Source organism: Sardina pilchardus, chromosome 16 (assembly GCF_963854185.1).
Source record: "Sardina pilchardus chromosome 16, fSarPil1.1, whole genome shotgun sequence".
Lineage (NCBI taxonomy): Eukaryota > Metazoa > Chordata > Actinopteri > Clupeiformes > Clupeidae > Sardina > Sardina pilchardus.
Window position 1 is genome coordinate 8833344 of NC_085009.1, and position 24434 is coordinate 8857777.

General features: G+C 42.6%; 1 protein-coding gene across 4 annotated transcripts in view; it reads right to left on the reverse strand.

The window, feature by feature from the left end:
* si:dkey-19b23.10 (transcriptional-regulating factor 1) overlaps window positions 1-17199 on the reverse strand; it is a 21486-nt gene extending 4287 nt beyond the window's left edge. Inside the window, exons 1-9 of one of the 4 annotated variants that reach the window (XM_062516963.1) lie at window positions 16899-17199; window positions 15528-15595; window positions 7584-8708; window positions 3038-3153; window positions 2450-2605; window positions 1532-1767; window positions 854-1020; window positions 634-737; window positions 222-282 (exon numbers count right to left, since the gene is read on the reverse strand). In XM_062516963.1, the coding sequence (XP_062372947.1) occupies window positions 222-282; window positions 634-737; window positions 854-1020; window positions 1532-1767; window positions 2450-2605; window positions 3038-3153; window positions 7584-8553 (1810 nt within the window). In that variant the 5' untranslated portion in view covers window positions 8554-8708; window positions 15528-15595; window positions 16899-17199. Of the gene's footprint in view, window positions 1-221; window positions 283-633; window positions 738-853; window positions 1021-1531; window positions 1768-2449; window positions 2606-3037; window positions 3154-7583; window positions 8709-8803; window positions 8985-9343; window positions 9702-15527; window positions 15596-16898 lie in introns of those variants that run through there. The other 3 variants (XM_062516966.1, XM_062516964.1, XM_062516965.1) reach the window with 3 other exon arrangements.
* Window positions 17200-24434: the final 7235 nt, after the last annotated feature.

A 24434-nucleotide genomic window follows, 5' to 3' on the forward strand; every position in this document is an offset into this window, starting at 1 on the left:
ATTTGCAGTGGTCTCTTCATTTTGAATATGACCGTCGTCAACTCATTCAAATGTCACTCAACAACCGCAGGAAGACATCAGAAAAATGTGCAGTGGTCAGAGCTGTACAGTATATCCCTCTAAGGGAACAAAAGGGGAACTTTACAGGGTTGGATATATCACACTGAATGGAACTAAAGAAGAACTTTTGTTCAGGTGCCTGGGTTGGTGTGGGGAGCTACCTGAGTAATGGTAGTCACCGGCCGGGAACGGATGGGAGAAAAGCAGCATCTCCACGGCAGTCTGTAAGCACACCAGGTGAGCAATGAAACACCTCAGCCAAGGCAGACACTAATGAGACACTTAGACTAACTCACACATTAGACTAAGAGAAGACAACACCAGCCAGCGTTTATAAACGTACAATAAAAATCAGTCCAAGTAACACGCCATAAAAAGAGCTGTGTGTGTCTTGATTACATGTCTCAAGGATATAGGCACAAATAAAAAGCGATGTCTTTACTATGGCAGTTCACACTCTGGGTAAGGAGAAGTCATTAGGGAGCCTATTAGTAGGAGTAGATGTGCCATTAGCCAGCAATGTGTTACTGTGCTGGTAAATTGACCAAACCGCGACGGATAAATCAAACTGACCATGATGTCACCCTGGCACTGGTGCAGGCAGTGGAGAGCGAGCTCCACGTTAGTGCCCCCTCCTGGCACGGCTCCGGAACTGCAGAGCTCCAGCACCCTCTCCACTGAAAAGAGGATTACACACGTGTTACGTAAAGTCAATTTAATCTGCCAAAAGGCTACAGTGAAATGCCGGGTTAAAAAAATATGTCAGTTGATGTCATGCCACATAGGCCCCTGCCTTGTTCCTGAAGTATGGTGTCATTATCCAGCTCCTTGGACGGTTTCCACAGCTGCTCCGAGAGAGGCTCGTCAGTGTCCAGCTCATCTTCGTCATCGTCCTCCTCAGCGTCCCGAGTTAGCAGACTCGGCAGCTCCGCCTGGAATTCTGGGCCTATGTTAATGCCTCTGAGAGATGGAGAGAGAGAGGGAGAGAGAGAGAGAGAGAGAGAGCAGGGGGTGGGTTTCACTGAACCATTCACCAACATAATCATTACTACATCCAACATGAATAATAGAGTGTAATGTAATGATACCACTCTAAATCATTTATTGATGAACTTCATACTTAAGCATTAAACCGAGCTCATTCACAGGGCTGCAATGAGCATCACTGCCTTTGACAACATATAACAAATCGTCACTTTTCAGTGTGCTGTAACAAACGGCAAATCATCTCTTCATAAATGAAAACAGCTCCATTTTGCAGTAACTGCTTCTGAACATCTCCTTCTACATATGTTGTATCCTCCTCCCACGCATACTTCATTGAAGGCAATGTTGCGCATCCTCCCCATGAACTTCTCACCCCTGACTAATGGCCTGACCAATCACAACTCTTGGGTGTGTAATATCCCACTTCATTGATTCCATCATTCCTCTTGGCTTCCAGCGCCTGTGGTTCTTCTTCTTCTCCTACCTGTGGAGCAAGGCTCTCTCCCCATCCCCCGTGCTCAGATCCCTGTCCACCGCCGTGCTGAGGGGGGCCAGGCTACTGAAGAGGCCGGTCCCGCGGCGCTGGGGGTTGAGCATGGGCTGCGGCGTGTAGCGGAGGGTGGCGTCGGTCATCCCGTCCCAGGCCAGCACGTCCACCTCCCTGCTGGCCTGTAGAATGCTCTTGAAGGGAGCTCCTGTGTAGACCTGGGGGCTCACATTCTATAGGGAAAGGGACAGGAGGGAGGAAAGGAGAGGTTAATTTAGCTACAGGCCAGTTTTCCCTCACATCTAGCACCGAACTGACGTCCTCCAACCACTAGGGGTCAGATTTGATTGGGAGCTCCATGGAGGTGCACAAGACCTCTTGGAAGCTTCTGAGATTAAAAAAGGGCCTTTAACTGCAAATTAAAATGTCACAATACAATTTCTTCCTTCCTGAAAAAAATGTTAAACAACTTCCTGTTTACCTGTCTACCTATCTTGTTTCAAGATTACACAAAAAAAATCGAAAATTCAATCTGACATTTTCACTTCTACCGTGACTTAGAAAGCTGAAATCCATACCTAGCTCTTCACACTCCCACACAAAGACTAGTATCTAGTACCTATCACACAAAATCCCCACTTCAACGCACCTCTCCCTGTTATAGAAACTGTGCTCCAGACCCAGCTGTGGAAACAGCAACATGGCTGTATAATAATAATTTGTTTGTAAAGAGTAAACGCACACCTTGTGAGGTGCTCACGGCGGTATATGAAAAGTTAAATTTAAACAAAAGTGTCGTGGCACACTCGGAACTTCAAGATAATCATTTTCTATTGACCAACGTTTCGGATTACGCCTTCATCAGGGTCATTTTCATTTCATTTTGTATAATAATAATAACCAAACAGTATCCACCTGGATATGCGTGTGGCTCACGGGCTGGCTCATCAACATCTGGGAGCTGACGCAGGGCCGCACCTCCTCACCTGCCCGGTGGCCGTTGGTCTGCAGGTGAGGGGTCAGCGAGGTCATGCAGACGGGCAGCAATGACGGAACAGAGCACGGAACCACCTAGAACCGCAGACCCAGTCAGAGGAACCTCAACAACAACATCCATCGCAAATACCAAACAGATCTCCTCTCCATTGATGATCACGAATAGCACACTGCAGCATATAAAGCGCATCTATTTTGGTCTCTAGACGCCATGTGTTACATTCATTGAAATATACTATAATACATTATATGTCTGGAATCCACAAGAGTATCTATAAGCTAGCTTGAAAAAGGTAATACATTATTTACATACATTACATACATTCTAAGGTGATGTTTTAGAAGAGTTTCAAGAGTTTTGCAAGAATGTTGTGCTTTTGCAAGACATTTATAATGTTTTGCTGTTCTGATGTATAAATCAACATGTAAAATCATATTATAAAGCATATTCATATGACGTATGGAGCCTGTAATCATGTAGAATACAGAGAGCACAGAGGCACTGACCGTAGACCAGGTCATGTGACTGGCGGAGGACACAGCGTCCGGCCCCAGCAGGGGCTTCGTGCAGGACTGTGGGTACTGGGGCAGCGGCGAACTGATGGGGGTTTGCAGGCCGCAATCTGAGGATCATGAAATACAGTACCAGCGTGAGCACAAGGAGGATGATGGACCATGTGCTGTTTTCAGGCTTATTGAATACATCGACTGCAAGAATCTTCTCTTCGGCGCCTCAAAACAAAACAAGTGTTGCTAACAGAATACAACAATGGGACCTGCTTTCAATGAAACATTCAAACTCTTGCAGGACACAAGGGTGAATCATGAAAATGCCTAACAGAAATTGTTCTGTCAAGGACAGTACACTGCATCCCTGTATAGCTGAGCGCACACTGCATGTTTGTGTGTGTGTGTGTGTGTGTGTGTGTGTGTGTGTGTGTGTGTGTGTGTGTGTGTGTGTGTGTGTGTGTGTGTGTGTGTGTGTGTGTGTGTGCGTGCGTGTTAAGTGAAACAAAATGGGAGTCTCTTGTGCGCAGGGTCACGGAGGACAAGGTTTGTTTTTCTGAAGCGGAAGGCATCGTGAATAAGACCACCAGCAAACCGGTCTCGGCTTGCTGTGAAATCTCAAGCCCACATCAATCATTCGAGCTGTGGTGTTTCCACCAAAGCTGAAAATGCAGTAAGAAAATCCAGTAAATGTGCAGGAGCTATACCGCTGTATCTCACAGTAATGTACACGATGATTAAAAACAAACACGAGTGATAAGAATCTTTCACACCGTCGAAAAATTCCACTCCATCATGTCATGGACCAAACATCCTCCAACAAGTGTCGGGGATGTACGCTTAACAACAAATGACATGTCACACCTTAACGTCATGCAACACAACACATGTACCACCTTACAATGGAATTTATCACCCCATGGAGATTCACTAATTTCTGTTAACAGCTCTGTTTCCACCCTCTCACGGCGGTTCAACAGCCCCCCTTGTGTGCGGTTACCGGATGAATGGGGAGAGGCCACAGGGGGACAACAACACTGCCAGGGGTCTCTCTCCTCAGCCTGGTGGAGAGCAGACGCACCCACAGCCCTAAGCTCCCCTTGGACACTGGAGGGGTCAGTGGGGGGTTCTGGTCAGGTGCAGGTCACGGGAGGGACGGCAGCACAGACTCATAGAGACTCCCTTTGAGCTGATACAGTTCACCGAACAGTTCTTTGTTGTTCTAGGTCTTTCTTCTAGCTTGTTTACATTCTCGCTCACTGGGATATCCCTGTCAAATGTAAGTCCGACAACAGGTACACTGAACTCCTGCCTTCCTTTGCCCTGTCTTTGGCTTCCTGTTTTATTTTAATCCGCAGTGAGCAAGTACAAACACAAAACACACCCCACATGGGCCTTAGAATGCACTTTTAAGTGCTCAATACTATCACTGCTGATAAGACATGCATATTCAATATAGACTACTGAAGGCACTTTCAATGGCGAACAAATTTGTCATCATTTGGGAACAATTTGAAGTAGTTATTTTTACAAATGCATATATTTTATGCAAGCCACATGTAATTTCTGGACAAATTCAGCAACACACACACACACACACACACACACACAAACTAAAGTATAAATCAGTAGCTCTGTATCACAACCAACGTGCATTTCAGAAATGCTTTACATAATGACTAAATGAATCAGTCCGAGAACGTTATCTTGAAAAAAAATCTGTATTTTCATACACTTGCCAGTGGTCTTGTTTTTGTGGTCTTGTGCCCTTCTTCATAGCAGTGTCTTAGATAGAGATGCTTTTTAAGATAGAGATGCTTAGATAAGCTATACTTCCCATGACCCAGATTCTTCACTGGTACGTCCCCTAACCCAAAATGGCATTTTACTACATTTATACTTTACAACCATATGTTGAAAAATTTGTTGAAACCATATGTGTTGAACATTCTTGAATTTCCCCTCGGGGATCAATGAAGTATCTATCTATCTATCTATCTGTTGTACAACTGTGTACAATACTCCACCATAACGGTTGCATTTGGTGATTATATTTACACTTATAATTTAGCAGATACTCTTCATCCAAAGCGTTTAATAAATGTCAATTCTATTACATGGAACAACTTGGGGTTAAGTGCCTTGCTCGTGGGCACAACAGTGGATGCCTGGAATTGAACCAACAACTTTTCAGGCTACTGCATACTAACCCAGCTTCTTAGCCACTACTATGCTATCTGAATGTCACACCATTGGGAGCAATGGCAGAGTAATCCACTGAATAGGAGTTGATCCATAACTAAACATGTATTTTGTAGCAGCAACAGGAGGCAAACAACAATAAGGCAAACAATGTAGTTGTAACTAGTAACTCATTTGTAGTTGTATTAACAGTAGTATCTAATTTACAACTAATTTGTAGTTGTATCTGCAGTAGTTGTGTCTACTGTAGTATCTAATTTGTGCCTAATTAGTTGTGTTTGCGGTAGTTTCTAATTGTGACTAATTTGTAGTTGTGACGGCGGTACTCGGTAGTATGTCATTTGTGACTAATTAGTTGTGTCTGCTGTAGTATCTAATTTGTGACTGATTAGTTGTGTCTGCGGTAGTTCCTAATTTGTGACTAATTTGTATAGTTGTGTCTTATTACAGTGCTATTACATCTCACAGGGCCAGTGGTGACTCAGCCAGGACTGCAGTTTGCTGTGGTTTGTTATGTCTTCAAGAGCTAAAAGTAGCAATGATAAAAAAAAAAAACCTGCCCACAACATGACAAAAGCACTGATCACCTTTGAAATATTCTACCTGAACGCATCTTCTCCAAGTAGGCTACTTGTTCCACCAACATTTACCTCATATTCCAATATTTTTGTCTCTAGTACCTATGTATTACATTTATTTAAAAATACAATAACATTATGTCAATAACAGGGGCCTACTTATGAGCTTGCTTTGACAAGAATGGTTTGCTTTTGCAAAACATTTAGAATGTTTTGCTGATTTGATGTAGTTTTGCGATTACTGTTTTTGTGATTACTGTTGCAAAAATAGCACCTATTGGCATTCATAAAAAATGAAAATGTTGTAAGTAACCTTGAACTATACTTAAACACAACTTTCGAATGACTTTAACATTACTATTAAAATGACATATTTTGGAATCAATTAAATAATATTGTTTTAATATAATATGTATTGATATATAAAATATTCTGAATTTGTCACTTTTCAGTTTATCAGCATTGTTGTAATCAGAGAGAAAGTTCATAAAATCTAGCAAGCTTTCTGCATCCAGTGTTTAACTTATAAAATGTAGGCTATACTGTATATTCATTATGACATACAGTATGTGACAGTTTCATTTTTAGAACATATGTTATAACTGATGTTAAACATGAATAATTAAAATATTGCTTTAAACTTTGAACTTGGATAGCAGTGACTAAAAACTGTTTGGGAACTGAGAAGAGCTACATAGCCTAGTTAGCTTACTGATGCATATCAGCAATACACCTGGCACTATAGCCTGTTATAAAGCTTTTACATTTCTGCAGTGCTAAACCTGGGCCACATTACATAGATAGAAAATGACAATTTGTTTTAGGAGTCCTTCAAAGCAGAGAACACAAAAACACATATTTGTTTCAAAACACAGATGGCATCTCTATTAAAAACTGACATGTATAACCCAGCACAACGTCACTATCTAAGTCTCATAATCTACTTCAATACAACCCTGCCACATGCAGAGTTCCTTCCAGAATCATGAATATGAACTCAATAATAGCAAGTCACATTTTGACCAATTGACACTGAGGAGAATGTAGTATTTTTCTGCTTCAAAATATGTCCCAAAATGTAACAGCACAATTACTCAAATGAAAATACAAAGCCTGACACATAGTTCAAAAAAGTCTAATTGATGACAAAACATAAACACACATATGCCGGTGCGCAGTCACACACACACACACACACGCGCACGCACACACACGCACGCACACACAAACAAACACCTGGACATTGACTATGTCACAGGGGAAACTACGATACTTACAAAAATATGGTAAGAAAGACTCAACAAACAAGACTCAACCACAAGAAACCAACACAACAGCACTATACTTCTGTATATAACTGCACAATTACTCATATGAGAACATAACTGAATAGTGCAAAGTCTGACGTACACACACACACACACACACACACACACACACACACACACACACACACACACACACACACACACACACACACACACTCTCTCTCTCACACACACACACACATAGATGCCCACACACACTCACACACACACACAAATTATGTAAGCGTGGACAGTGACTTTTCCACAGAGTAAACCTCAAGACAGTTAGAGAACCTAATTTTACACAACACAGCAGCACACTATAATACTTGTGTGGGCATCATTGTTAGACATTAAATAGGATCTTAAAGAGCCTTGTTATTTGTTATCTCATTGTTATCTCAATAGCCCTCAGGGGACCAAGCGCAGAATGTGAATATGACGGCTTTAGTGTGTTACCTGCACTTCCATAGTCGTTGTGCTGGCCGGCGTCCAGGTGTTTCAGATGGAATTCCTCGTCGGGGTAAAGAAGGGAGTCTCTGCCCTGGCCGACGGGCGGGGTGGGCTCCCTGCCCCTGGGGTCGGCCCCCTGGCCCTGCTGCAGCCAATGGTGGAGCGGGAACTTGGCGGTGAGCGTGGGCGATTGGCTGGCCGGGTAGAAGGGCTGCAGCGCGGGGAAGAACTGCACCGGGCCCGAGCAGGAGAGGTCCAGCTGGTGCTGGTGCTGGTGCTGGGAGGAGCCGGGCGGCAGGACCGCGGCCTGGGAGGAGGCCGGGAGGTGCATCCGCCGCGGCGGGGAGGAGACCGGGCCGGACGGCAGCGGGGTCGGGGGCGGACTCAGGACGTGGGGGAAGGAGAAGGAGGTGTTGGACAGCGACGGCAGGGGGAAGTCGGACACCGAGCCCTCCGGAATCCCTTTCATCCCGAAGAGAGCGTCCGCGTCGGCGTACTGCCGCACCAGGCTGCGCCGGAAGAACGCCTCGGAGAAGGAGTCCAGCTTTTGTTGGTTGCCTCCTACACCATCTTCACCTCCTCCTCCTCCTCCTCCTCCTCCTCTGTATCCATTGTATGCCCACTCGTCCCTGTACTCCTCCACTTGGCTCCTGCCTCGCGGTCCGGAGGGCATCACCGCCGAGGAAGAGGAGGAGGACGACGACGAAGACGCCTGACCGCCCCAGCCGACTGGACTCTCCTGCTGCTGTTCCAGGCCGCCGACGGGGTAGCCCTCTCCGCCGGCCTCGCCGCCGTCCACCCCGTCCGCCCCCTCCCCGAAGTGACCGCCCACCACTCCTCCCATGGCGAGGGGGGAGCAGTGGCCGAAGGGGTCCCGGGACAACCGCGGGGCAGGATGGGCCAGGACTCGGGACATGAGCGCCTGGAACGGGTGGCTCTCGGCCAGGTGGCTCTCGAACGCTGACTGGTCACCCATCGGCACGCGAGGGAAGTGGCAGAGAAGATGAAAGAGTGTGTGTGTGTGTGTGTGAGTGTGTGAGTGTGTGAGGGAAAAACAGAGCGACAGAGAGGAGAATGCAAAGCCCTCCTATGGAGTTACTCTGAGGACCTGTTGGAGATACATCGTAAAACCTGAAAGCAAAAGAGAGAGACAGAGGAGACACAGACAGTGAATAACAACAACAGCCACAAGTCGCTAACACCTTTTTAACATGACAGCATCTCACCGTATTTAAGAGAGGAAGGATATCACGACAGACATCAGAGTGCCCCAAAACTCGTAACTCTGCCCATATTTTTTCTTTTCTTCACATGCCATACCATGTTCTATCTTTTATTCTCATCTTTCTCTCATTCTGTCTCTCTCTTTCTTCTCTACTCACACATTCACACAGCCACAACCATAACCCTATCGGTGGCGATGATCTAAATAGGCCAAGCAGTAGTTCACAAGACGGACAAAGTGACACAGGAGCGTTGAAGCAGGAGACTGAGAGAAGGAGAGATAGATAGAGACAGAGAGAGAGTGAGTGAGTGAGAGAGAGACAGAGAGAGAGAGAGAGAGAGAGAGAGAGAGAGAGAGAGAGAGAGAGAGAGTCTGAGAGGTGGGAAAAGAGAGAGCAGCAGACACAAAACACAGCGGCAGAGGCACAGCGGTGTCTGTTCGGCGTCACACGCAATCGCTTTTCCATCTTATCTGCCATTTCAGTTTTTTTTCTCGTTTCTTTTCTTTCTCCTTTCATGTGCCGTTTATCTCTTTCACTCACCTTCATCATCCCTTCTGTCAACATCACTGCTCTCCTCCCCTCTTCATTTCTCCTCATGATTCTTCCTCTATCCCTCGCTCTCTCTCTCTTAGTTCACTTCTTGATCTCAGCACTGTTTCTGTTCATCAGGAGCTGGGCTTCTTGCTCTCTGGACAACTGTACTACACTCAAGTGAAAGCTCATGCTGACACACGTGCAAGGACACTGTCTTTCTCTGTCTTTCTCTCTCTTTGTCACACACACACACACACACACACACATACAAACACACACACACACATGCGCACATCCTCGCATAGGCGCCGTGCGCTCAAACACATGCTCGCTTAAGAATGTGTGAACCCAAACACACAATAACACATACACACACACACACACACACACACACACACACATATAAACTCTCACACAGACAGGTGGCAGGCGATCAAAAGGTAACTCTTGGCAGTTGTCACTCCCCTCTGCTTCAACACCCAATTGTAACCACATCCTGAGGAAATAGTCACGGATCCCCCTCTCTCCCTCTCTCTTTTGTGTCTCTCCCTTTCTATTCTCTCTCTCTCTCTCGCTCTCTCCATCTCTTGTCTTCATTTCTATCCTGTGTCACCTCTGTCTGTCTATTTTTAAACTTTCTCTCTCTGGCCCTGTGTGTAAGGTATAGTACTACCTACAGTATAGCATTCATGTCTCAGTGCTTAAGAGCAGCCAACCTCCCAGGTGTGTGTGACTGATGGAGAGAGGTGCCAGGGGCCCGTGGTGTTCTGTGTATGGGGCCTCTTAACAACTTCAGTGTTTCTTGTCTTAAATCTGATCTGTTCTCAGGCAACGTCCTCCTCATCTGGTGTGGTGTGGTGAGCCGTGCGATGAGACTTACTGTCTTTTGTGGTGAGTGTGTGTGTGTGTGTGTGTGTGTGTGTGTGTGTGTGTGTGTGTGTGTGTGTGTGTGTGTGTGTGTGTGTGTGTGTGTGTGTTTCTCTGTGTGTGTGTGTGTGTGTGTGTGTGTGTGTGTGTGTGTGTGTGTGTGTGTGTGTGTGTGTGTGTGTGTGTGTGTCTGTGTGTGAGTGTGTGTGTGTGTGTGTGTGTGTGTGTGTGTGCGTGTGTGTTAGTCAGTTATAGAGATTGCATTTGGGGTGAGTGCATGAGAGTGTTCAACTGGGCCATCAGATGCCGTGTGGGTGCGGGTACGTAAGAGCGAGCGCGAGCGTTTGCGTTTAGCGAGCGGCTTCCTGTGTTACCATGATGGTTTTGTGTGTGTGTCTGTGTGTTTTTGTCTGTGTGTGTGTGTGTGTGTGTCTGTGTGTGTGTGTGTGAGTAGAGTCATATGCGTAGGCGTATATGAATGTGCGTATATACACCTTGGTGCATTTTTGTGTGTGTTGTGTGTGTGTTAGGTGTGTGTTACGTGTGGTATTTTCTTAGTCTACTTGTTTATGTGTGTGTGTGTGTGTGTGTGTGTGTGTGTGTGTGTGTGTGTGTGAGTGTGTGTGTGTGTGTCTAGGTGCGTAGGTGGACATACGACAGCACCGCTTACTCAAGCTAAAGCCTCTGGTTTCCTGCTTTCAGCTGACAGGAAGTAGACCGAGATGGGGGAGCAGGAAGTGCACCAGGGAAACCTCTGTGTACCCCGCCTCCACTCACAACACAAGTCTATCCCTCCATTGCTCTATCTCTTTCTTTCTCTCCCTCCATCTCTCTCTCTCTCTCTCTCTCTCTCTCTCTGCAACCCATTCCCGCCCACGCTCTATAAGTAACCGAGTGTATTCCTCCATATGTCTAAACCACGTTGTTTTGTCACCCTAAACCACTGCGAACCCTCCTGGCACCCACGCACCTGTAGGGGTCTATTCCTCTTCACCTCCACTCTCTCTCTCTCTCCTCTCTCTTCTCTCTCTATCTCTTCTCTCGGTGTCTTTGCACTCTCTCTATCTTTCTTTTTTTGCAAAATAAAGGTTACTTTTTTCACCTGAATCCTAATCACAGGCATCTCACAGTTTCCTATACATTGCTGTCCAGACAGTGATTGCTAATTGACAGGCAGTGGCAGTGTTTCCAGCCCTATGTCATTACAGACCCTCAAGTCAGTGCAAGCAGCGAAGTCAAGATAAGACAGCTCAAGACAAAATGTCCTTCCCACTACACCCCTCTTTTGCACAGGATTGTCATGGCAAGAGTTCCGAAAGATTCAAGTGTCAGTAAGACTCACAGAGCGGGAGACCCTGACATGCATCACAAATGTGCATTATCACCTCAAGAGCTCAGAGTGGTCCTGCCTGACACGGCAAAGTTGTGCACGTTTGTCTCCAAGGTTTTCTGTCGTCTACTGTATTCCTCGCACCGAGGAGTGCGCTGCACAAAGGCCCACGACATTTTATTTAATTAAAATGTTCTGTGTGACTCAGTCGCACTAAACCCCTCATCCAGTTTGATATTTCAGAGGCAATGCTGAGCCTGTTTATCTCATGTGTGGTCAAATCCCAGTTAATAATATCAAGGAGCAAATATGGTTGTCAGGCCACAATGATAACAAGCGTATCGTAGCCTATATGAGCCCGAAAGGATTAATGAAAAAGTTTTGAATAACATACATGATTGCCATAAATAACCCTATGTGGCCTGATGATTGTGAGTCACAAGTTTAAGGTATGAAGTGACAAAAATGTCAAACTTACAATGCACAGAATATTGGTAATAATATTTCCGACAAACAACAAACAAACAAACAAAAATGTTGGCAATAATGAAAAAAAATCATGTTTCATTTTCTCAGTTAAATTACAAAATATATCAAATGTCAACAGTGACAACATTAACAAAAAGCCATAACAACAGTGGCTTTGGAGCATACATGTAGCCTATGCACGGACGCACTCAGACACATACTTCTGGCCCGTCCACTCCATTTATCATTTTCCTTTGCAGCTGATGAAAGCCGGCCTTATCAAAAACATTTGTCATTCCCTGCCGTACCAATTACCCTATCCGTAATTAGTGTCTGCCATTTCAGTCCATAATAACAGCCCTGTTCATTTTCACATCATTTTTTTTTTGTCCGCAGTCATTAAATAGTGCCTAGGCAATTACGGGCTGTGTGTTTTGGGATACACATGGGTCAAACCATTTTTCTTTTCAGTAAACATTAAGCATGAATTATTGACAATTTAATGATTATTGAATATGGCTGAGGTAATTAGCATTATAAAGTAAACGTCATCTAATGATCAAAACCAGTTGAAGTCATAAATTTAATTGTCTCGTGTTGGCCGAAGCTAAAAATCCAATTAATGTGGCTACCTCATTATCTAACCTTCAACATGAACAGGATTATCATATGAACAAAAAGATAGACATATCACAAAATATGCAGTTGGAAGAGATTTTATATAAATTTCATAAAAGAGAATGTTCTGCATTGCCCTGCACATTTGTCTGCTTGTTTGTGTGTCTTCATGTGTTTGTGTATGTGTAAAGCCCTGTTTGTGCATGCATATTAATGTTCACAGATGAGTGTACATCAGAAGCAATGATATTTTTGGAAACATCACTAAATATTAAGAGGAGACAGGCCTACTCTTCAGTACGGAGTGGTCTAGTGAAATCTGAACTACCACTTCTACGCTAGACTTCTCGCACTTCCAGTTTAGGCTGCACAACTCATCAATACCATCAATACATGAAATCATATAATAACAATAATTCACTTTCCCAGACATTAGTAACTCCCCCCAAATGCTTTCTCCATCTCTCATATTAACAGGCATTACAATTGCTGCATCTTAGGAAGCAGTGCTAGACAGTGGGCCTACCGGCTGACTTAAGTTGAGGTAAGAAAAAAAACAATGATGTCAATGAATTAAAACCTCTACTACATGCAGAAGAAATTAAGTTTGCCTGAACTTGAGCTGTGTAGGTGTGAAAAATCTATTGTGTCCGTGCCGTCTGTGTGATTAAGGTGTCATGCTAATCTGGTGGTGAGCACGGCATGAATGAGAACGTAACTGGAGCAAATGCTAACCTCACATTAGCATAGACTATCATCACCCACGGTCCGAGGGCGGACTGTAGCCTACTTCAAGAGATTTACAGAGATAAAGTCTACCATGAGGCACATATATCATGACTGTCAGTCTACTGAAATCAAATATCTTGTTGTTCATAATAGAAAGAAGAGTTGCAAGTATTTAAAATATAAATGTACATATTTTTTTATCATGATTTCAATTTGATTGTCTAAATTGCAGTGTGAGAATGGGGCGAAACAAGATGGCTTCCTAACTCCATCTGTTATGAAGGCCAACAGTTTGACTGTGAGAGAGTCTAGAAGAGAGACAGAGAGAGAGAGAGAGAGAGAGAGAGAGAGAGAGAGAGAGGTGGGCAGAGAAGACAAGAGCGAGGGAGGATAAGTTGGGGACTGGGAGCGTGGAGGTGGGAGGTGGGAGACTGCCGGCGTTTCTAGTTTTCTGTCAGGCAACTGAGACACGAAACAACTGCCAAGGATAACAGAGGCGGGGGAAAGCAGCAGACACTTTTGGACTTTTTTTTTGTCTCCGAGCCTCTAATCTCTCCATTTTTCGCCAATCTGAGCTCTGTATGATACAGAGATGGAAAAACAAACAATGGACAGATCGGCCGGCTTTCGCGGTCAACAGAGGCCTTAATAAACAAAAGCGAATGAGCGGGATAAGATTCATCATGACTTCTCATGAAAGCTGGATCTCCCCCCACAGTTCTTGGTAACGGCACTAACAAAACAGGCACGGGATTTAATGTCCCGAAACCCTTTGGCCCGAGCGATCAATGATCAGCTGTCTTATATGCAGACAGAGCAAACAGTTAACAAGCCTCTGAATTTTCGGAGATCTAATAAAAAAGATCGGCCTACCAGTGATCTCCGTGATTATGTTCACCACATTGCTTTTGCTGATTTAAAACTATGCTGTAGGTCAGGGTGAGACACATTTGAATTGCAACAGAGCAAAACGTCCTAAAATCATATAATAGCCTACTTAAACTTGTGATAAAAGGCAGTCATAAAAATGACATACTGTATCATCTGTAGCAGCCACATGAATATCAAATGGGCAGATCCCATTCTTTTTTTCTATAATCTAGCTGTCCATGTCATTTTATAGAATAAAGGAGACAAGGTCATGTTGAAATCATTCATCAATCATCAATCATCAATTTCGGCCCCTTAAATGAGTGACAGGCCAACAAAGGGTCACTTTGAGGTCACGGTGTTACAAAACTGCTTCTTGCCCATATTTTGATAAGAACTAGTCCCCCGACATCAACTCGACATCAAGTCCCTCGACATCAAGTTACAACACTTACGGTGTGTGTTTTTTTATCCAGTAGTAATAGTAAAGACTTGATAGCTAGTCTGGGTGAACCCTGACCAACCTGTTCGAAAATTTGAATTTGAGCCCATTGACGTCCGTTTCCGAATTGCCAAAAATCTAGGAACCTGTGTTTTCTATGGAATTGAGCAACTGAATTTGTTTACAAGAAAGGTTTGTTTGCTGCACTTCTGAAACAATTTGGTAATTTCCCTTTTGGTTACGCCGAAGTATGTAAAACGGCAAATTTGGACATGGGCATCAATGGACTCCATTCCAGGCGGACCTGCAGGTGAGTTTGACTACTGAGGTTAATTCTATCCTGTTGAAAATTATCCGAATTTGAAGCCGCACTGCTAGATTCAGTTCCCTTGATGGGGTTACTTGAAACTATATGCATTATAAACAAATGGAGCGCCAATGTAAGAGGTAATAGAGCACTAATAGCCAAATAATGGTTTCTTCCATTTTTTTTAGCAAATCAGTCTTTAAATCTGCTCACAAATGGGTGATGTTTTTTTCCCCAGAAAACTACGTCTCTACTACTCAAGCTTTAAACTAGTGAGCAGTGCTTTACGAAGCATGGAGAGCAGCAAGGGTGATCAATGAATATCTGGGTTCACTGCATTCAACATAGAATTTTAGAACCTTACATTGTAACGTAGCAGAATCGTCTGTTAAAATGCTCAAAACTCACCTGCTAAAGGGTTAATGAGGTTATATCATTATTATAAGCGCTTGAAAATAATAATTGTTTTAAAAAAATCTTTCAATATATACAGTATTGCATCATGTTTTTTTCTGATGATATGACACAAATTTCACTGCTGTCAGTATTGCTTACTCACCCTTATGTCAAGGAACAGGTGAGCATCACTATGTTTCTGTCCGCGAGAAGCTTGACGTCAAAATTAGCCTATGTGAATGACAAGAGTGTTGCATCAGTCCTCCATCCAAAATCATCCACTTTAGATTTAATACTAATCTACAAATGAAAATTGTACTGTCATCTGAGTTTGGAATTATGTACCATGCCAATCTCAATGCTACAAATGTACATATGACTTGGAGACCTGAATGTGGGTGGAAATCTGGATCACTAATTTGGTCGCGAGGAGATACGGATTATCTGTCTTTTCTGGCTTTGTGTTGGGAAAAAGTCTAATGGTGGTTTTATCGTTGTGTTCCATTACGGACTTAAGACTGTAGGCTACTCTGCTCGTTCACACTCACATTTGGGGCCTTATAAAGTATGGTTATATAAATATATACCTAAATATGTTTAATGCAACATAATACTACTTTTATTTATAGTTTTCATTGGTTACAGAGAATCTTCAAAGAAAAGAGGCACATTGTCCTTATGGGTCCTTCACAAACATTCATGAAGCAACCACTGTGAACAATGTTTGTTGCATGATAACTCAAGTATCTAATCTTCGCACTTTGATATGCTCAATTCAGTGTTGACCATTCTATCGATTTAATCAATGTACCATTAATCTGATAATCTAGTTTTTAAAAATATCGTACTTTTTTGTCTTTACATATTGCGTATCCATATTTTGTACCCAAAGAGAGACAAAAATGCTTCAAGCATGACCGGAGACTCAACTAGACTACGATGTCTCGCTGTGAAACTAGGTACATTGTTAGACACTACTCTTTGAAACGCTATGTTAGAAAAGAACTAAGTCATGTCCGCCCAGCTCTGCAGAGGCTGCAGTTCCACAGTCAGGTGGCGCGTAATAGTAAAATACTACATGTGGACAGCAGCAGACTTTATACACATACACACGTGAATTATCATTGTCTTTCACTTCTTTATTTCAGTTTTACCTCAGTATTTGTTCTTAATTGTTAATGATGTGTTGTGCTATGCGCTTCTGGACCTCAATGACAAGGTAGCAACATCGGCCTCTGGCCAAGCTTCAGCATTTTGTATGTCATGCGTGCATTGCACAGTTGTTTTAAATAGTTTTAAATGCAAATGGCATGGCAGTACTTTATACGATAATGTACAGTTGTACATTTCTGACAAGCGAAACACAACAGACATAGAAAAGCTGGATTTACAAAAGGCCTAAAAGATGTCTGTATGGTAAATGCTAGCAAACCAGCTTAAGACACTGTATCAGGTACTAACGACCAGTTCAAAAACTCAGCTACATGTAAGCGAGGCCTTTGTTATGTGATGTTTCTCAACGGCTGAGACTTACCATTCACTACCGTCCCGGCCGGTCCATCAGCAACGCATAGAGCAGTGACGGGACGCCACAAGGTATGAGGCTGTGTATGAGAGAGAGAGAGAGAGAGAGAGAGAGAAAGAGTGCGTGTGTGTGGTGTGTGTGTGTGTGTGTGTGTGTGTGTGTGGTGTGTGTGTGTGTGTGTGTGTGTGTGTGTGTGTGTATGTGTGTGTGTGTGTGTGTGTGAACAAGAGAGGTAGAGGTAGACTAAGCAGAGGCGGTGAGGGTTGTTGGTTGGTTTGTTGGAGCTGACGGTATCTCTCTGCCTTTGTGATCTCTTGTGAACACTTTGTCATTGCGATTCTGGAAACGAAATGAAGAGAAAAACGTCGCAAAAGGCAAAGGGCACACACACACACACACACACACACACACACACACAGCTCCGACCCAGACCTCACTGACATTTTTCAGTCTGAGTAATCATCGCCTGCTCTCATCCACCCCTCTCTTCTCTTCTCCCTTCTCAGCAGGCGCTTCATACTTTGTTCATTCAAGACTCAAGACATAAAGGCATGCGTTCACCGTGTCTCACTTAGGTCACAGATTACAAAAGCAGAGCAATTTCGCTAAAGTCTCTTTTCTTTTGATGACTAAATAATCATACTATGCAATTATTTTATAAAATTATATAAAAAAAACACTAATTGTGCTACAGAATGAATCACAACAATCCATAACCATAGCAACTGCACATGATTGTGATGATAACATCGTTAAAAACAATGTCAGAAACGACAATGATAACAATAATCCCATCTGTGATAAGAGCGATGAAAGTTACTACTCCTGCAATAACAACATAGCCGTGGTCTAATAAGACGAGATGGTGAGAGAGATAAGTCACATGGGAAGATCGTAGTTTAGGTGGTGACGAAGACTGAGACGTTTGAGCGTTTGTTTGCCATGCTTTGGAGACATAGAGGCGATGACGTTTGAGGACTGCATGGGTGCTGAACCTTGGCCCGGGCAGGAGGGGGCGTTTGTGGTAGTGAAAGCTGCCGCGGGGCTCGCTGGCTCTGGGGCCCGCCGGCGATGGAGCCGCCGATAACAGGGGCCGAGGCTGAATGTCAGTGTTTTTGTCCCAGTAAGACCGAGAGACAGGCATGACTGTGCGCCGCCAAGAGCCCAGTTTCACTTCGACAAAGGGAGAGAGAGAGAGAGAGATAGAGAGAGAGAGAGAGAGAGAGAGAGAGAGAGATAGAAAGAGAGGAGGAAGGGGGTTGATACTCAATTCACTCCAACATCCTCTGACATCAGGATGGTTTGAACATACAGAAGCGAACACAGAACCCCTAAAGGTGATGAGGTATAGAGCTACATGTTAAGCAGTGGTGCCAGGAAGGCCATAAATGTTTTGATTCAATGCAATGACCCATTGCATTATTGTGTTGATTGCTGATGATTTAACAATATCGGCCATTTAATAACTAAACAATATCTCTCAGTAATACTAACAGTAACAATAAGCAAACAGTATTATCACATTAAAGCAACACTAAAGCACTTCTCATCTGTCGCACGCACGCTATTTGTTTATCCAGGAAATAACGATGTCCATAGACAAGGTAGAGTATGTTGCATGATTTTATGAAAGGATGATGTATTGCAACATCAAAGCGAGTCAAATTTGTAGTCTTTTATGTCTCATTCCATCAAACTACCGATCTGGCAAACTTACATAGTGCAGTTATAGCTGATATGAGGGCCGCGAAGTGAATGCAGAAGTGCTGTTCACTCTGTTACGAGTTGATGAACCCCTGAAAAGATTTTTGGAAACATTATTTTAAGGTACAAAAAACTCTTTAGTGTTGCTTTAAGGAAGAGGGAGTGAAGAAGTAAGGTAGAGAGACGGAGAAAGAGAGATATGCACACAGCTAGAGGAAGAGTGGGCAATAGGGAGATGAGAGAGAAGAGAAGAGAAACACTGATTTTAAAGAAAAGGGCTTACGTGGTATTCTTGATGAATCTGGTGTCATTTTGATGTCAGTCATTGTTAACTTGCAAGAATTGAAGCATACACTCTAAAAACAAATGCGTTAGAAACAACACAAGTTGTGTTGTCCCATTCTGGACATAAAACTGTGTTAAAAACAACACAAGTTGTGTTATTTTCAGCACATTCATTTTAAGAGTGTAGATGGACCACATCAAACTAAATGACAGTTACAAAGATTCCTAATAATGCAGAGCCTTTTCAGTAAACGCGCAAATGATTACAGTTATTATGTCTTTTGGTAACACTTTTCTCAACACCATAACACCTCAGAAACAGTGGGTCTTTTTTGACTATTAACAATCAATCATTAAGACTGAACGACCTGTCATAAAAACAACCAGCTATTCCTAACCCATAAAGGCTGATCTAAGACTGCTGTGTTCTTCACAGTTAACACAGAGGGTCAACAGATTAAAATGAAGCCAGACCCTTCACTTCAAACGTCCTTCTGTAGTCAGCTGACAAAACTGCAAAGCGCCTCTAGCATGCAAAACACGAATGCAGGCCATAGTGGGCAGTTCAGAGACCTGGGTGAAGAAAAGATGAAACGTACAGTAGTTACACTGGAAAATAGATTTTCAGTTACGTACAGCGCATCAACAACATGAAAAACATACTCTCTCAGGTGTAGTAAAAAAATCCCCATTAAATCTTCACCAAAGCGAACATGCATTATTCAACTGCAACATATTTGCACGCAATGGTCTCTCAGGTCACGGTGTTCTAAACATTTTACAGTATTATTCTCCAAAAATGACTTGCTCTCGCAGATTGGATTAAACACCCCCACTGTGTGATTTCAATAAACACAGTTTTGTTTACAGACGACGTCACCTATCTGTTTGTGAGAAAACAAACATTTGCTTGTTGCTTTGTTACAAGTTGCTTTTGTGTTTTTGACCAAATGAATTGTGCACATTTGATAAAACAAAAACCAGGTAATTCGGCAATATCAACTACTTCATGATGCTAACGTAGTGAAGTCAGAAGAAAACGGCTGAATAGCTGTTAACTGCAACTGTTGCTATAGCGCACACGGCATGGGCATCAGAACAAAGACACATGCGGTGACCTATTTTCCACTACGCTAATACTGCGTGGACAAAAGCAACACAGGAATTCCTCAACGTTCACCACAAAAGAAAAACGACACATACCGTAGGACTAGGCCTCCTTTCTGATATGAATGGCTTTACATTTTGAATATTGCCATTGACAGACCTCTATAAAAAAGCATTGTCCTACAGGACAGCATCTGATGTCCCATGACTTCAAAGAAAAAGGTACAAGAAGTTTTCACCTCATCAATTTGTCTTCTTTAAGCATACGCATACACGCACACACACACACACACACACACACACACACACACACACACACACACACACACACACACACATATATATAAGTATATACAGTATATTGTGTGTGTGTGTGTGTGTGAGAGAGAGAGAGAGAGAGAGAGAGAGAGAGTATGTGTGTGTGCATGCGTGTGTGTGTGTGTGTGTGTGTGTGTGTGTTTGCATATGTGCATTCACAAGATATATACAAGTGCATTCACAAGATATCATCACCTGATAAAAGTTTACTACTGATGTGACAAACAAGATTTAATTCCACAGAATTCTTTATAAATTCATGGCTGTCAACTTAGATGTGGTTGAAGATGTGGAGGTTTACGCAAAAAAATGAAGAAAAAATAAACAGGTGGACATTGTTGGTTGTAGGCTACACTGAAGCCTAACCTCTTTGGGGGAAACAGCGCATGCTCGGTAAAACGAACAAGGAAAGAACAATTCTCTGCCGTCAAAAGGGGCGCAAGTCATACTGAAACACCCACTCCAACACAACACAGAGCGAGAAAGAGCAGGCGCGAGAGAGAGAGACAGCATGCGCCGTGACCACATATTGTCATAGCAAGACTGCGGAACTGTGTTTTACCAGAACCCTACCGTGTACCCCAGAGTCTCAAATATCATCCACCTTGAACATTCTCAACAAAGGTTAATCCGATTACAGAAAAAAAGGTGCTTACTGTACAAAAGGTGCATTTGTGGCTGTATATTTTAATTATATTTAATTTGGAGTTTAATTGACCCATTAGATGCTTGCGTCATTACTGCATTCACATAGAAATTTCGGTATGAAATAGACTGAGGTGCATTACTGGCAAGCAAAAGAAGTTCCAAAACAAAACAGGGATACTTTATCTATAGCAGCATGTACACCACATATAGCAGTACACACACACACACACACACACACATATGTACAGTATATATACTGTATATTATATATAGAGAGAATATATATATATATATATATAGAGAGAGAGAGAGAGAGAGAGAGAGAGAGAGAGACAGACAGAAAGAGAGAGAGAGAGAGAGAAAGAGGGATGCACACAAAGGTTGATTTGTTAGTGATTTAGATTTTTTTTTGCTGGCAAATAGACTTGGCTGTTCCCCTGATATCCACTACCTCCCATATGAAAAAGAAATAGAAAAAACTTATACTACCAGCAATGTGTTTTATATACAAAACATATTATATACTCTTGAAAGTGGCCCCTTTCTCATTTACCTCATACAATGTCATACACAGATTTACTAAGGATCTTATAATGGTTTCACTGTCATTTAAAAATCTATCAGGATTCAGATAAAACATGGTAAAATTGTGTATGATTTGTCTATTTCTTTTCCATATGGGTTGGAAGCTTGTCCCATAAAAGACCATTATAAGATCCTTAGTAAATCTGTGTAACCTGAAACATATAAAACCTTGCTGTAAGGGCTATGACATGTATGAGGAAAACGAGAAAGGGGCCACTTTCAAGAGTAAATAATACAAGTTTTGTATATAAAACACATTGCTGGCAGTATAAGTTTTTTTTATTTCTTTTTCATATGGGCTAGGCTATATCTCTAGGAATTTAACATCTCTCCTGCATATATTTTAAATTATATACACATATACAGTACATACATAAACACACACACACACACACACACACACACACACACACACACAAAGATATAGTGATAAAGGCAATATAAACATACAGAGCCAGTATTAATGGTTAAACGCTTAAAAGAAGGTGCACACATTATCTCGGCTGCATCGTAAAAGAGGACTTCCCTCAATGTACTTTCCGAGAATGAAAATAAAGGTTTCAATCAATCAATCAAAAAACATTTCATGCTTAAAGTGTAAGTGGATACTGAATTAATCTGAATTCATCTGAATTCATACTGACATTCATCTCCACTTAAAAGTATTTGGCTACTTGTATTAAGTTTAGCTGACAATGTGTGGAGAGCTTATGAGGTAATACCTTGAGGGACTTCAAAGCGATGCAATCAATCATGGTTCGACATAAATCTAATTCAACAAAAGAACATTTTTCATTGTTCCATATGAATATGCTGTCTGGGCAGTCGAGGTACGTGTCATTAAATGTTCTTTAAGTGACTGAATCTGTGCAGTCGATGGGGGGGAGACATGCTGATTTGAAACAAGCTCATCGCAGATGACAGCGTTAGTGTGTTTAGGAACGGTCATGCAACCTCATGCAACAACCATGTGGCACACATGCCTGTATACTGTACATTCAATCTGAAGAACTGATAAAGACACGTAAACATGTTTTCAATAGAAGAACAGAGGGAAAATGTGTGGGCAAATCCAAAACGTCCTGTTGTCAAAAACAGTCCAAATGAATTTAGTCTAAATGTCCTCTATTCAGTAATTCAACCAACACTGATATCTTAATCTGTACCATTTATAAGCACATAATCTAATATGGACCTCGAGAAGTCGAGATAAATTGTGCACTTACAGTACAACTAGGTACAGCAATATGGGACCGGGAGATAATATTGTAGGACAATAGGACATACAAACATTTGTCCTCTTCGCTTCTAAAAATAATCATAATCCAATAGTTCACAAGAGCTTTGAACTGCATTTTCAGTCATGTGCACATGAGAGACATTTTTAGCGACTCAAGAACAAAAGACATTTCAGGTTATCAAAGACTCACCTACACCGGCGATGAAACCAACAACCTATTTAGCCTACCCAGCAGAGGCCCATAAATAGAGGGTTTGATCTACAATCATTAAGTGGGTCATTAAGGGCAATTCACCCATTTTGTGTCTGCACACATGACTGCAGTATAGATTTTTAAAATTAGTCACCATATGCCGTTTACCTCAAATATCACTGAGTAGAAGACCAACGATCCTTTCTCAACGTCTCTGATAAGACTAAAGGAGCAGTCAGACTTGCATGTCAAAAAACATCAACAGTGATCACACACACACACACACACACACACACACACACACACACAATGATACACAGCAAACATCTGAATCGTATTTTTCGTTTTAAAAAAAATCACACATATGCTAATAATTCACTTTTGACGCTAAGACTTTGTATATTTCATATATTTTTATCGCTCATACACACAGACGCACACACACAGGCACGCACATACACACACTTTTTTGTCTCCTATAGATGTACTAGGCCCGTTATTGATAGCGGCTCTGTCTACAAACGACATTGGGAAAGTTCTCTCTCACACACACACACACACACACACACACACACTTGTTTGTCTCCTCCAGATGCAGTAGGCCTATTAGGGGCTGATAGGGCCTCTGCCTACACACGACACTGGGAAAGTTCACACACACATAACATTACTCAACACAGGCGACGACACACGGGTACGGCACTGGTAGGCGGAGAGCGACGACCTGAAACACACGTGGTAAACACACATGTACCGGAACTACGGGTTTATAGCCTACATCTAGTGTATCATATGATCTCACAGTTCAATTGTGCTACGGTTCGATGGGATTTTCACTGTACTATGAACCAAAATCTGACATCTTGTTGAATAAAAACAAAGTTCTTACATTATTAACTTTATAATGAAAGGGGTGCTTAATACTGAGTAAACGGATGAATAGATAAGCATGTTTATCAATAGTTAAGCTACGCTTATCACAAGCAATTTGATATCAAACTATTCACATAACATGGAGGATGCACACTTCCATAATTCAAGTAGTTCAGATGTGCAGATGCCAAGTTTTGTTTGAGCGCCAACCATTCTCAAAGTTTTATAGTAAGGTTTGAATCTGATATGCATGTGTGTTTGTGTGTGTGTGTGTGTGTTTATGTGTGTATGACACACTTTAACACACCTGTATATTGTAGCTCTTCTCTTCCGGTTCTGGAGGGGATGAGAGATAACGGCACATGGCGTTAAGCCAGTGTCACACACACACACAAACACACACACACACACACACACACACACACACACACACACACACACACACGCACGCTATCTTATCTCTGTATGCCCGAAAACGCACTGAACACATGCACAGAAAAACACACACACACACACACAAACAACAAAATCAACACGGATATTAGTGACAAACAACGACAGGAAAGCAAGGCGAAAAAGAACAACAGCGGTA